A 14,814-nucleotide genomic window follows, 5' to 3' on the forward strand; every position below is an offset into this window, starting at 1 on the left:
TGTGTTCGGCTCTTCGGGGTCAACAGACCAAATACTTACTGTTACCTCTCGTCCCCCCGGGACTGAGCAGTGAGAACCCAGAGACCTTTGCCCAGATGCAGACGTGACATGATCGACGCAGTACAGGGTCCAGGCAGGGAGCGAGCCAGCCCGCGAGCATCAGCGGGAGCGAGCCACACGCAAGGCACATGAGCTGGGGAACCTGTCCCCCTGAAAATGAAAGCTGTGTGTGTCCAGTGAGCGGAGCACTGCTCCCCCAAAGCCACCGGGAGAACCGCAGACGAGCCCCTCAAACATGCTTGCTGTCAGCCCCCCGTATGGAAAGCACGTGCGGTCTGACGCTTGTTCTCCCTTGATTCCAGCCTCCATCTTCGGCAACAGTCATTCAAGCCGAAGCGGAACAGCTGCTGGGGCCATGCCAGCCCCACATGCCGTCGGCCACCCTTCCCCGGGCCAGAGTGTGCAGGGGAGCCCCCACAACCCCGCCTCCCAGTTACCTCCACTCGCAGCTGTGGACGCGGGAGCCGAGAGGTAAGGCCACCTGTCTCTCTTCTACTGGGTGTCGCCGCTCAGCTTCCCGGCACAGAGAAGGGCCTGGATGGTTGCTGAATTTTACTGATAATCCATCGGTTGGGTTGAGTTCTCCAAAGGTGACATATTGAAAGTGCACACCCAAAGCACGTGGATCAAATATCTCATTATCTGTCTTACTTTCCACGGGAGAAGCCGAGAACTGGCGGTCGCCAGCTGAAGGGGCTGATGCCATTCCCGTCTTCCCCACTTGCCCTCAGTTTGTTTCGGTGACTCGGCTCCAAGGCAATGTCCCCACAGGCGGAACAGCTTTCCAGAGGCAAGATGGCGCCTTCGGCACAGAGATCAGGATTAGCTTGGGAGTGTGGCATAAAAGGGCACAGGATTTTAGGTGGGTGACCAGCAAGGGGCTGTTCACTGAATACTCTATGTTGATACCACCCTCATAAAGAGTTTTGGGGAGAAACGTTTTAAATCTGGACATTTCGGTCTGTCTTTGGACTGCCCAACCTTCCAGTGATGTGGACAGCCTGTGGCCCCTTTTGTTCTCCCCACGTGTCAGCAGGCTTAAGCTGACCTGAGTAGGGGTTACTCCCAGACACCCACAGGAAAAAGAAGTTCTTGTGGGGACCCCTGTGCTATCCTAGAGTCCTGGGACATAAGAATGGCTCGAATGGGCAGCAGTAGCAACGGTTTTCAATCTTGAATTTCAACCAGCGATCTGTGGTTTCACTGGTGTCGGCCTTATCTATAAGTTTTTAAATTATGTGTTTTTAAGTTTGATAAACCATGTAGTTTTTTTTACTTATGCCTCCTCTTCACTTACTAATACATCTGTTCATTTAATAAATCTGTTGAGTACTATGTGTCAGACACTGTTCCGGGTGCTGGAGATGCCAAGATTATTAAAACACAGTGCTGCCCTTAGGATTTAGTGGGTGAGGACAGACATACAAACAAAGTATAGTAATGCTGGGTGGATAAATGATGTAATCTAGATGCCACAGGAGCCCAGAGAGGACGTCCCTAATTCTGCCTCAGGGAGGGAGGGGAAGAAAGGGTGATCTAGGCGTGGAAGGAAGATTAAGACTTCCCAGATGCATAAATGGGGAGCAGCATCCAAGGCAGCCAGAGGAACACATACGAGATATGAGAGGGACAAGGACACACATGGAAGGAGGTCCCAGTAAGCTCAGGTGCCATCATCCAGAGTGGACAGGACAGATGAAGTCAGGTAAGAGGGGGTTGGCTTTGTGTGGAAGAATATATTTTATGCCGAGGGATTTACCTCTTACTGAAAGCAAAAAACCATTTATGGCTCCATATATGGAACCGTATAGCCCATTTATGAGGAGAGAGACACATCAGACTGTCATTATAGAGAAGGGACTCAGGTGACAAGATGGCAGTCATCGAGGCTGGGAGCAGGGACAGGAGGTAGAGAAGACAAGAAAGAGGTTATTGTAGGAGTCCTTGTGAGTAGTATGAGGATCTGAACTAAGGTGAAGTGGGAAGGATGGAGACTTTATCCAAGGGCTGTTATTTAGGAGAATTGCTAATTATTAATGTATTTATGGAGTAAAAGGGAAGGGCCAAATTCATTTGCGATTTACACCTCTAGACACAGATGGAAAAGTGTCATTAACAGAAGCAAAGGGAGTGTTTAGTAGGAGGAAGAGTGGGAGAGAAAGAATGGTAATAAATGGACTTCAGGGTTGGGGTTTTAAGCAGCTGTAAAACATCCATGTGCATGTGTCTAATAGTCAGTCAGAAATACGGATCAGAAGATACTGGACTGCTCTTAACCGTTCTGCCTATGTGGTCAAGTGCAAACAGCTCCTAGCCTCCTCCCCCAAGCTCCATCAGCAGAGCAGGGCAAGTGGTAACCGTCTGTTAAGTGCACGGACACTGGGGGCGGACAGTCCTGCCAGTGATCTGATGTATTTCTAAAGGTTGAGATGAGCTTACTCATTTTAGCATTTTATTAACTTCCCAGTCAGGTTTTAAGTGATACTAGCCATGGGCTAATCATCCTCTCATTTCCTTCTGCCTGGCTGAGAATCATACTCCACAAGATCATGAAGCTAAGAAACCATCACTTGAGACCTCTTCTTCATCCCATCTTATTATTAATACTCATTAATACTCTGTTTACAAGAATACAAGAAGAAGCAATCTGTGTGTCTTCTTTTTGCACACAGCCTTTAGAAGAATAAAGGTAGAAAAAGGTTTTAGCCACGACGGGCATTAACAACCACCACCCAAACACCTGATGTTCGCAGTCCAGCTCTGGCGGTTGCTGGTTGTTTGAGTGTGTTCCTTAGGTCCTCCTGCTACTTCGGTTTGTTTGTTTGTTTTTAACATTTTATCTTAGTTTATAATTTTAATTTTTTTTCAATTCCCTCTTTAGAAAGCTTGTAACATATAAAAAAAACTACAAGAATGGTACAGTGAACACTCATACCACCCCACATCCACATTCACCCACTGTTGATATTTTCCCTTCTCTTTCTTTCTCTTGGTCTCTTTGTTTGCTTGCCTGTTTTTTCTGAACCCTCTGAGAGATTGTTGTGAATATCATTGAGCTTTAACCCTAATTACTTCGGGAAAGATCTCCTAAGAAGGACATTCTCCTGCATAATCACAATGTAATTATCATGCTCCGGAAATTGAACATCAATAAAGCATTATCTAATATGCAGTCAATACTGAAATTTCCTTGATTGTATAAATAATGTTCTTTATAGTTAGTTTCTTTCTTTCTTTTCTTTCCTTTCTTTTGATCCAGGATTTAATAAGATCACAGTTCTCATTTCTTGTTATCTTCTTGAATCTAATGAAGTTCCCCAGTTTTTAAAAAGTTACCATCATCATCATCATCATTGTCTTTCATGACATTGACAGTTTATGAAGACTCAGGACATTTATTTTGCAGAATGTTCCAGAGTTGGGACTTGCCTGCACTTTTCCTCTTCGACAGACACATCCCTTCTCATCAGGAGCCCCACGTAGAGAATGTGGTGTTCCTTTACTCATTTGAGCCTCTGCTTGCACCCCATGGGGAGTTAAGATTAAGAGAACCACAGCAGGTGAAGCACCTAGCATGTGGCATAGCGTGAAGGCAGGCCACCTTGGCATGGCTGGGAGATTGAGGTAGAGAAGCCAGAGGGTGTTGTTAAATGATGACAGTGGTTGATAATGTAGGCCATGATGGAAGGTAAAAAGGGGAGGCAGGGGCAGAAGGTAACGGTACTTTATATGGCTGGGTGGTGAAGTGGACCTTCTCACACCTGTGGCTTTGCCTTGTGCTGCGCTCTTCCCACCGGATATGTGGCCCATTCCTTTGCCAGCCCAACTGGCCTGGGCAAGTCGATGGAAGGTTATCTCTTCCGATCAGGTCTGGGGAGGAGGGCGACATGAAACAGCCCTGAGTTTTGCACTGTGTTTGCATTAGTGTGCAGCATAAAAACACTAAGAGGAAATGTGCTTACCTTCCGCCTTTGGTTTATAGATCTTTGCCTCTGTTTGCCTGGGAAATCCCCCAGTAAAAACTCCAGCAGTTTTCTTAACGGAAATAGGTTTATCACACTTTGCGATTTTTAGTGGAAAACGCATTTTTTTCCTGCTTTGCGGGCACTGATTCATCATTTACTTAGCTTTAGCTTGTTAATAAAATGGGCTGAGTCACTGTCAGAAGTCAGGAAAGGTCCACCACATCTAGCCAGTTAGCATCAGGTTCTTTGATCCTTGCCATCATAAAATAAAGTAAATGCAACTTCTCTCAATTTGATGAGGCTCCATTTTTATTTTGAAATATTATCTGAATGACACATCGTTTCAGTGATTTACGCAGCACCACACCACATCACCTAATGTTGATTTAAGCTTATTATGGGAAGTGGTGTTTCACGATGTCATGGTGAACGAGCCAGGAGTACTTCACGACAGTGGCTTCCCATAAGAGGAACCCAGCGTCTTGGAAATGTCAGTTCATTGGGCTTCATAGTATGTCTGTTAGAGCAGAGAAAACAAACGTATTGATGTGAATCCCTTTTTGAGGTGGAGAAATCTTACAATCCCAAGAAAAGTCCACTGGATCTGTGTTGCTCCCCTTGCCCGAGAGCATGTGAGCTGCCTCTCTCCATTCCACAGATGTCCACAGATATGGGGTGTTCTGTAGTACAACAGAGCTGAAGGAGACTTGAGATTGACCACCGGGGGTGACTTGGGAAGGGCTTCGATGAGCCCCATCTCTGAGCCAGACGACTGAAAATAGGGAACGGATGTGGCCTCCTCGAGGCGTACACAATCTAGGACAGGAATCAACAGCAGAGAATGTTAGGGACAATTGTTTTTGAGAAAGTAGTCAAACAAAATACCTTAACCAAAAAAGGAATGTCAGTTTCTTGAGTCTGTACCAAGTATTGGGAAGCCGTACTGTTTTTTATCTTTATCAGATGTGGCATTGCTAAGATTCTAGATATATATATGCACAGTCTTTCTGTGCCTTTGGGTAACCAAGGCTGGTCTTCACTGATACCATTTTCTAATTCAGCACTGGAAACATGTTGTAGATTTTCTGGATGCTAAGGGGTTAAGGATAGCAACTGTTTTCTATTTAACTTCTTTGCAATTCTGCACTGTTCTCCAACTCTTGTCAAACCAGCCTCCTCACTGACTTTGTTTGTATCTGCATCTTATTTCAGGATCTTTTTTCTACCTAGAAAGACAATAAGGACCTTCCATCATTGTCCTATTCTTGACTAAACATTGCCCAGCCTGGAGCTTGGATTAGTTCTCAATCCAGAAAGCCCCCTTGCAGCTTACAGCTCACAGAGACAAGTTCCCCTTGGTTCTTATCATCTGTTTTATTTATTTATCATTTCCCAGATATTGTCTTGCTAACTGAATTATTAGTTTTCTGAGGGCAGGAACCTAAAATTTCCTTATAACCTCCAGAATGCCTGTGTGGTGTTTCACAGTGCTACCTGCTAGGGAGGGTTTGACAAGGGAGAAGGACCAGTGTGGGAATGCCATTGCCAGCCCCCACTGTCCAGGTGGGAGGTTCCTAGAAAAGAGTGATCCCCCCTGATTCATTGGTCTGGACAATGGTGGACCCAGTTCTCAAAGTTTAGCCATTTATGCAACCTACATACTTTGCTACAACATATAATTGCTCTACTACATATGTACACACACACACACACACACACACTCACTGCTAGGACTCCCCCGCCCTCATCCACTGGGGGTTCCCTACGTTGCTTTTCTGTGATCTTCAGTACTAGAAGCCTGAGACTCACCATCCTTTTCCATTTGCACCTATAACATGTGAACAGCTCAAAACTGGGCCTGCTGCTTTGCTCACCTTCCTTCACTGGGACTTTCTGAGCAAAGAGGGACATTGATATCTTCACCCACTGAGCTTTTTTCAACCTTACACACACACACACACACATGCACACACAACATAATCTTTCTCTCCTCTCCCTCTTAATCTCCTAGGAGATGTGCATTTATGGCTAAAATCATAAGCATCACATAAAATATTAAAATTTATCAAAATATATCCCAGCATTGGGGACATCCATTTACTGAGTCACTTTGTCAGCTGGTGTTTGGGTACCAGGCAAATACGCTGGACCCTGAGGATACAGCGGTCAGCAAGACTGACAGAACCCTGTCCTCTCAAAGTGTGCAGCCTGAGGAGAGACCATGGCCAGCAGGCAGTCGTAACTTGGGCTATTATGCAGGGGTGCCAGAGGAGGCTGTGGGGGCACGCCGGAAGGCACACAAAAATGACCCCAAAGCAGGGGAGCGCGGGAGAAATAGAAGAAGAAACGTCTCCCTGAAATCTGAAAGTCTGTCAGACCTGGCCAAGGGCCATGGGTACGCACAGGAGCTGAGAGGAGGGGGTGCCAGCAGGGGCGGGGCTCCGCGGGGTTGGGGTGCTCATAAGCTGCCTTCAGGAAACCGGGTTTTCTCTGGAGGACAGGGATTTGTGTATTTGCCCAGGAAGGGCACCCTGGGGACTCTGGCATACATTCCAAAGGCCTCCCCATCGTGTCATCCACCCAGCAAGAGTTCAGAACATACTCTCCGCCCAACAGAAGAGGACATGACAAAGAACAGACAAATGGCGTGTGCGGTCCTCGAGAGACAAAGACTGTCCTTTGTACATCCTAGACCAGCGAGGCAGCACGGGGTCTATATTAATTTCTTTTTTAACACAATTGGAAATGCCAGTTTTGCCCCTTACAATTCCAAGCTTGTATTTTATGTAGTCGTGACCTATATTGGAGGATTTTGAAGAGTGTCAAAAAAAAAAGTCACCTCCATGTTAGAGACACGATGACGAACATGTGGACGAGAGAGCTCTGGTATCATCAGGAAGTCGGCCGCACTCGTCTTCTGTCGGAGAAGACCTGGGTGTCGTTAAGAGCGTACCCACGTTGCGGGGTGTTGTAATGGAGTCACGACTCCCCCAGTGAGTGCTGCTCTAAGAGCTTCCCTGATGTGTGTCACAGACACTTTCCCACACGGACAGAAAGATACCTGACTTACAGGGCAACTAGTAAGCTTTGGCCCCCAAATAAAGCTTGTGAATCTTGATCATCGAAACACCTGAGAAAAGCCAGAGCTGAAAAACCAACATAGGCTTCAAAGAGCCATTTCTTCAGCCTGCATGTTGACATCTGCGTCATCTTCTGTCAGGCCATCGATGTCACGTCACCCAGTGCCACGTGATCGTGAGCGTCATCCTTTCTCTTGGGGCTGCAGCACTTTCTTTCCGGAAAACAAACAGTTATCCTCACTCAGCATCCCACGAAGGGGTCGGTTTCTCTGTAGGAAAATGACTTCCATAGATATTCGGGGCTGAGAGACATGGTGTTCAAAATCCACGCACAACACACACACACACACACACACACACACACACACACGTTTTATTTGAGAATCCCTGAATGTGATGAACATTGTTCTCAATGTCTATGCTGTGAGCAGAGAAGAGGCAGAAAATCCCAATGTCCCAACCTTGAAAATGGAGATTAGAACATTGGGTCTTAGATTGGAAAAACTTGGGACCCTTATTCTATTTTTTTTTCTTTGTATCTGTGGAGAGTTTCTGGTACTTCTCCAAGTTTATTCCAGGGCAGAAACGCCCACAAGTCTTTAAACTTCTTTAATGCTGATCTGTAACCACAGCCATGCTTTATCCTCCATGGCAGATATTAGTTGGGTTACTGGCCTGTGGAATGAAACTTCTTATAGAGATATTCACCGTATTAACAGCTTCTTAAATATGCCCCTCTCAGGGACGCCTGGGTGTCTCAGTCAGCTAAGTGGCCGCCTTCGGCTCAGGTCATCATCTCAGGGTCCTGGGATTGAGCCCCACATGGGGCTCCATGTTCAATGGGGAGTCTGCTTCTCCCTCTGCCCACCCCTTGCTTGTACTCTCTCTCTCAAATAAATAAATAAAGTCTTTTAAAAAGAATATTCCCCCCCATCTACTCCTCTCAGCACACATACAGGGAAATTGGTGATATTTGCTCCTTTCTTCTTACTTACCTAGTGAGTGTGAATAGCTCTATTGGGGAAAAAAAAAACAGCAACAAGAAGACATTGCTGAACTGGCTTTTCTAGTCTTCTCTGATTTGTCTCTGATCTGTCTCTAATTTAAATGTCTGTGTTGTCTGCAAAACTTTTATAAGCATAATTTTCAGAGTCCAGTCTGTTTCTTGATAATGGAGGAGAATAAAGAGCTAAGCCTACGTGGCTATCTCAACTTACTACTAAGAACTTAAAAAGCCTAGTCAACTTGGATTCTTCCTCTTTCAAGCATTCTCTCATCTCATTAATCTGTAAGTCCTGTTAGCTCTACCTTCAAACACAATCAGCTTCATTTCTCCAAGCTGAGTTCACCACTCTTCCCCCCATCTCAACTACAGCAGGCCCCTAACTGTCCCCCACATTCTGCTGTCGACCCCCATCCCATTAGCACACACAAGGCCAGGGCTCCACACCACAAGAGGGGCCCTTTAAAATGTAAATGGAGTCTCTGAGGATTTCCTGCTCGCGTCCCTCCCCTACCATGCTTGGAGTCAAGTCCAAACTCCTTTTTGTAGGCGACAAGGCCCTCTATGGTCTGGCCTTAGTCACACTCTTATCACAGCTCCTCCTTGCTTATTCTGCTCTGGCCACACTGGTTTTCTTACTATTCCTGGAAAACACCAACTCATCTTGCCTCGGGGCCTTTGTACATGCTATTCCTGAAGGCTGAAAGGCACCTTCACCAGAACTTTACATGACTTGTGCCTTCATTTCTGATGTCTGCTCAAATATTACCTCTTGAGAAAGGCCTTTCTCAACCACTTCCCCTAAACCCCCCCCACCCCCAATCTCACTCTCTTTCGTAACTCTGCTTTGTTTCTCTTCATGGATTTAGCAGTCCCTGAGATTACGCTGTCTCCTTACTGACTTGCTTACAACCCACTAGAACCGGAGCTCCCTGAGAGCAGAGACTATGTCATGCTTACAGCCCTTTACCACCCCCTCAGTGCTTGGGCATTGTGTGGAATGAACGGATGTGAACAGAAGGGAGGACTACGACTATGATTCCTTTATGATTTCTGGGAACAGTAACAGTAACCCTGAGCAGGTGATTGCTGTTCTTCCATCTGCACATTGTCCTCTGCGTCACCTCAGGACAAAGCAAGAGACGCTGATGTGAGCATACGCGTGTCACTCCACCAGACAAACAGCTTGACTCATGGTCCAAATATCCCTTCACATCAGATTATTTTCCATGTATTTTTAGTTTTGAAGTGCAGTGGTTCTTCATTTTAAAGAGGTCTCATTCATTTCACCTCTGAATGCCAAATTAGCCATCTTTATTTTGTTCCCACATTCCAAACAAATCTACCTCATGCGGAGCCCAAGATGATGTTTTTTTAGTCGCCTTGAATTTTCAGTCAGGAAAATGAGTCATGACAATAACAAGGAAGGCTTGAGGTAAAATAGAATTCCTTTTCTTGCAACCTCTACTTTAGTCCGTTAGCATGAAGCAACATGGAGTTCAAACTAAACCATTATGTGATTCGGATGTATCAGTGTATTCCTTCCCTAAGGCTTTCTCTGAAACAACGGGTCAAATGGAGACAGAATTCCCAAAGTGAAAGCCCATAAGCCTTTCTAGTGTGACCTGGAAATCAACTTTATCTTTTCCCCTCTTGGGTGGGAAGCAGCTGGGGGAATGGGCCCTGAAGAAGCTGTGTATCTTTTTGCAAGTGAAGGACTGTCTGCCTGCTGGTGGTGAGGAGACCAACCACTGAAGTGAGCAGAAACCGCAAGACTAAGTTTTTTTGCTCCTTTCTCTGAAAAATAGTCTTTGGTTGCTTTTCTTTTTAGTTGCAAGGAGAAATAGTTTTCTAGGTTTTAATTATCTTCCCCAGAGTCAATGATTGGAATCATTCTTTTGAATAAGATGTTCTCCCCTCAGAAACAGAAACTGTGGTCTCTGGGCAAATATAGTATCTAACTGGACGTTAACTAGCTCCAACTGGGCAAAGGTGCCATCCACCTGGACACAAATACTGGCACCAGGAGCTCCTGGGGGGCTCAGTCGTTAAGCGTCTGCCTTCGGCTCAGGTCATGATCCCAGGGTCCTGGGATCGAGCCCTGCATCGGGCTCCGTACTCGCCGGGAGGCCTGCTTCTCCCTCTCCCCCTCCCCCTGCTTGTGTTCCTGCTCTCTCTCTCTCTCCCTCTCTGTCAAATAAATAAATAAAATCTTAAAAAAAAAACAAAAAAAAATACTGGCACCAGGCTGGGAGCTAAGTCTATGGAACCTGTGGTCTGTTCAACAGAGTAATTCCTCAACAGCAATGACCAACATGTATTAAATACTTATCCTTGCGTAGGACTGGATAAGGAGCTGGAGATACAAAATGGTAGCAGACATCCAAGGACTTGATGTTCTTTTCATATAGAAGAGCCAAGAGTCCTTCTCTAATTGTGAATTTTTTTTTAAATTTTTTTATTGTTATGTTAATCCCCATACATTACATCATTAGTTTTAGATATCTAATTGTGAATTTTTAATAGATGTGGTTTCCTCCAATTCATTTCTCTAACCAAATGTTGAGGCTTGTATTCAAGGGAAGGTACAGAAAATTCCTTTGTGGTTACTACCATAGTAACCTGACATCCTGAAGAGGAAAAAAAAAAATTACATGTAAACAGCACATGTTATTACTGATCAAACCCCCACCCAGCTAGTTTCTTTCAAATTTATAGATTATATTGACTTTTAAGGTCTTGTTTGGCAGTAGCTTTCAAAGGCCCCTGGCCATACTTGGCAGGAGTACTGCATCTGAAGTTAATTCTAAAAGTTCTTCCGATGTCATCAAGAGGCTGGTGTTCACAGTTTGAGACCATGAGAAAGACATGGAAGGGGCCATTTTTTTTATATACCTGTGCCTCCCTTTCTCATGTTTGGACAAAAACAACACTCTTCCCCCTCATTCCTGTTTGGCTTTCTCGTTACACTCACTTCTGAATGTTTTTCTTTCATCTGATCCACTCTGTTGCAGAGCAGACTGAACTGTACGCCTAATAAAGAGAGTCTTCTCTTTGCCGCAGGACCATGAGTTAATCCCCTTGCTCTGACCTGCTCCGAGCTGCCCAAAGGATGATCTCATTCAGAGGGTTTTCTTTTTTATAGCAGAATTTTTGACATCAAATGTCTAAGACCACTCTGGATAAATTCTCTTCTGGTTGGTGATTTTTCTGTAAAGAGGATTTGGCAGAATCAGACTTTTCTTCCCTTTCTCCCCATCACATCAGATTCTGAAATAGACAAACAACAGAGTCACAGCCAATTCTGCAGTCAAGATATTCCAAAAAATCCCAGCTCTTGGTTAAATGTGTCCTGCATAATTCATTTCTCTGACATATCCTGGGTGTCCTCTCCCCTCCCTTTTCATTCCCATAGGGAGGGAGAGATTGTGATGCTCTCCGCCCTATTTCAGTCTATCCCAGAAAAAAAATACACTCCTTGGCCTTAGGGCATTGGTGACTTTGTTTTCTGGCCTTAGAACTGACCCCCTATACCCAAGTTTAGAAAGTGTCCTCCAGAACACGCTATCCTGGTTCCCGCACTCACTCATCATAACACACGTGTGAGTCTTCTGTGAGAAACTTTGGTGGTCATTTCACCTACAGCCAGTTCACAGCCCTCATTTTGTCTTGGTCTGTGGAGGCTCGGGCAATCATGTTTGAGTCTTGGTCTTGCCCAATGTGAGAAATTATTTGCAGTTAATATTGATCCAGCCTCTCGTGAGGAGAATGAAGCTCTAAGCCCTCACAGGAGATGGATTCAGCTCTTTGACTAGTTTGGAACAGAATCCTCGGACGGACATACAGCTCTTGGCGGGCTTCGGTCCTGCCCAGATGGACAGTGTTGCAATTACCCACACTTCCCAGCGGCTGTTTCTTCATTACTGAAAGCTGGTCTTGATTGTCTCAGAAGCAGAATTCAATTTGCAGTTCCCCCAGTAACGTGCTGTGATTCATTCGGGGACAAATCTGGATTGAACTGAGTCCAAGTGTCTCTTTTGTGAGACAGAAGGGAAGTATAAGTAGATACTATAGTCACCCAGATGAGTCAGCCAGGAATTCATGAAGTGATTCATAAATCGTTATAAAGACCACTAAAGTCTACTAAAATGGAGTGCTGTCTGGCTATACAAAGTGGGGTATTATCATTGGGGGGTTTTTTTTAGATGTTAAATCAGATGTGAAATCCTTAAAACTGTGCTTTTTTTTTTTAGGTTTTGAAAAGGATTCCTTTTCTCCCCCTCTGTAGTTGGCCAACGGCTAAAGCCACTTTTTATTGATTAGTTTTCACAGATGAATTTAAAAACCACCACAGTTCTTTGGGGGATAAAAAAATGCCTCCCCAAATCCACCATAGACCAGTTTGTATCCATTATTTCTACTCCCTAGCAGCAAATCAATAATATTTTTCGTGTGAATCCAATGAAACGAGCTGTTCTGATGCATTCTTCTTTCTTTGGGAGGTCCATTACCCCTGTGGAAGAGAGAGGGGAGAAAAGAACTGTCCAAAGCACATATCAACCAACATTTAATCTACTTGATCACAGAAACCCCTCTTTTCAAAGTATTAACCCCCAACACAATGCTAAACCACACAGTCCCATGCTGCTTGCTAGAACTGCTTGAATATACAGCACAAATGAAGAAAAATAAGATATATTTATGACATGTGCTTAACCTGCAACATGGTCTATTAGCAAATATTATTTGAAGAAATACAGTTGTTAGTTGACATAGAAATACCTTGAACTTATAGACAGGAGACAGAGCTTTATTTGGAAGGAGTTATCCAGCTGGAAAGACCAAAGGTGTAAAAAAAAAAAAAAAAAAAAAGACCAAAGGTGTAAGCCCAGCTTGGGCACAAAGACCTCTAGTACAGAACTGAACAAGTTCACCAAAGCAAACTGGGAAACTGGTTGCCAGGTTTCTTCAAGGCAGTGGATTATTGATATGCCCATCCCCACCAGCTGGTGAGAAGGTTCCAAATCTCAGATGCTTGTAGGAGTCCTCCACCGCCCTCCCTCACCCCACCCCTCCACCTTGCCTTGTGTCTCCTCTAGGGAGCATCTAACCTTATTGGGATAAAGTGATATCTGGAGAACTAGCTATGTAACTGGGCAAATCATTTCATGTCTCTGGGCCTACTTTATCTCATCCAAATAAGGCTACTCCATTGCCTTTCAGCTAGAACATGATATGATTGTATGAATTTGTGAACTCAGATACTCTGTGGGGAAACCCAATGCCAAGAAATGAGACTCTTACACAAGACCACGACTATCTGCTCTTAGAACTAGAAAATTAGCCAGATGGGCAAATGCCTTGCTTTCTTCGAGCCTTAGTTTCTGTATCTGAATAGTCAAGAGAGAAAAGAGTCCTAAGATTTTTTATTTTAAGAACTCTGTAGAAATTCAAATGCGGTGCTGGAACCACAGTCTTATAGAGCTCTCAAGCACTGGGTATGTGTTCACGTCAGGGATACCTTAAGCGTACATTCCATTTAGAGCCGTCATTCCATAAACACGTGTGGATCATCTGGAAGGTGTCAGACATTGTCTAAAGTACTGTGAGATTTCTGACTTCCCAATTTAAAATGGTTCATAATCCACCCCCAGCCCTCACCTTCCATTCTTAATTTTTCTCCATAGTATTCATTTCCTCAGTACAATATATAGTTTCCTTACTTAACTTTGTTCATTGCCTTCCTCCCCTCCCCAAAATAGAAGTTCCACAGAAGCGGGAATATTTTTCATGTGTTGCTCTGTCCCTGGTGATTAGAATAGGGCCACATACTGGGTCAGTGCCAATAACTATCTCCTGAATGAATAAATGAATATGTTACCTCAGATTTTATGATCCCCAGTAAGAGCTGAGATTCTCTTTATTTTATACTTGAAATTGAGGCTGGGAGAAGTCAGGGAATTTGTTCAGGATTAGCCAGCTAGCAAGGACAGAGCCAGACTCTAAGCCCAGTGAGTCTTCAGTGATACCCATCTCCTCCTGCCATTTGCAAAGTTTCTGCATATGAACCTCATCAGTTCTGTGTGTCTCAATTGGGATCTACCGTTCTGTGAAACAACCTCTTTCTGAGTACTTCATTTACAGGAAAGATGACCTCTTTGCTTCTGGCCCACTTCACTGCAAGGTTGGAAAGCTCAGTGTGAGCCGAGGGTGGAAGCGGGTTGACAGAGGGGAAGGAGCTTAACGGACTAAATGCCCCCAAATAATAGGCATTTTCTAGGGTGTGTATAGATACATATTTACAGAAGCCTTTTTAGGTTTATTTTTTTCCAGAAGATATTTTTATGAGCCCTTTAAAATCTGTCCCCCCCCCATTTTGTTTTTGTTTTGTTTTTGTGTTTTTTGGGTTTTCTGGCAGGAGGTGTGGGGAGGGGTACAAACCACTGAACCATGCAATGGCTCACGCTGAGGTTATATGTAAACTCCTCCACTAAAAGAGTACTAATGGTTGACTCAGTTCTGTGCTTTGCTTTTGTGTGAAGTGTTTCTGGAAGCAGTGATTTTTTTTTTTTTTAATTTCTAGTCCGTTGTGTGCATATTTATATTAACAAAAGCTATGTTGAATGAAATCTGTGAAATGTGAACTGCAGATCAGCAGCTGGGGGACTGAGTTGGACCTAGAAAGATTTCAGACATTCTGTCTTCT

The 14,814-nt window shown here is 44.5% G+C and overlaps 1 protein-coding gene across 2 annotated transcripts in view; it reads left to right on the forward strand.

Annotated features, from left to right (window-relative positions):
• The window catches only part of GLIS3 (GLIS family zinc finger 3), a 438,140-nt gene that overhangs the window by 392,032 nt on the left and 31,294 nt on the right, over positions 1-14,814 (forward strand). For both annotated transcript variants that reach the window (XM_032427604.1, XM_032427603.1), the window contains one exon: positions 363-531. In XM_032427604.1, coding sequence (XP_032283495.1) covers positions 363-531 — 169 coding nt within the window. The remainder of the gene's footprint in view (positions 1-362; positions 532-14,814) is intronic.

The sequence above is a fragment of the Phoca vitulina genome, unplaced genomic scaffold, assembly GCF_004348235.1.
Source record: "Phoca vitulina isolate PV1807 unplaced genomic scaffold, GSC_HSeal_1.0 scaffold37, whole genome shotgun sequence".
NCBI classification, from domain to species: Eukaryota; Metazoa; Chordata; class Mammalia; order Carnivora; family Phocidae; genus Phoca; species Phoca vitulina.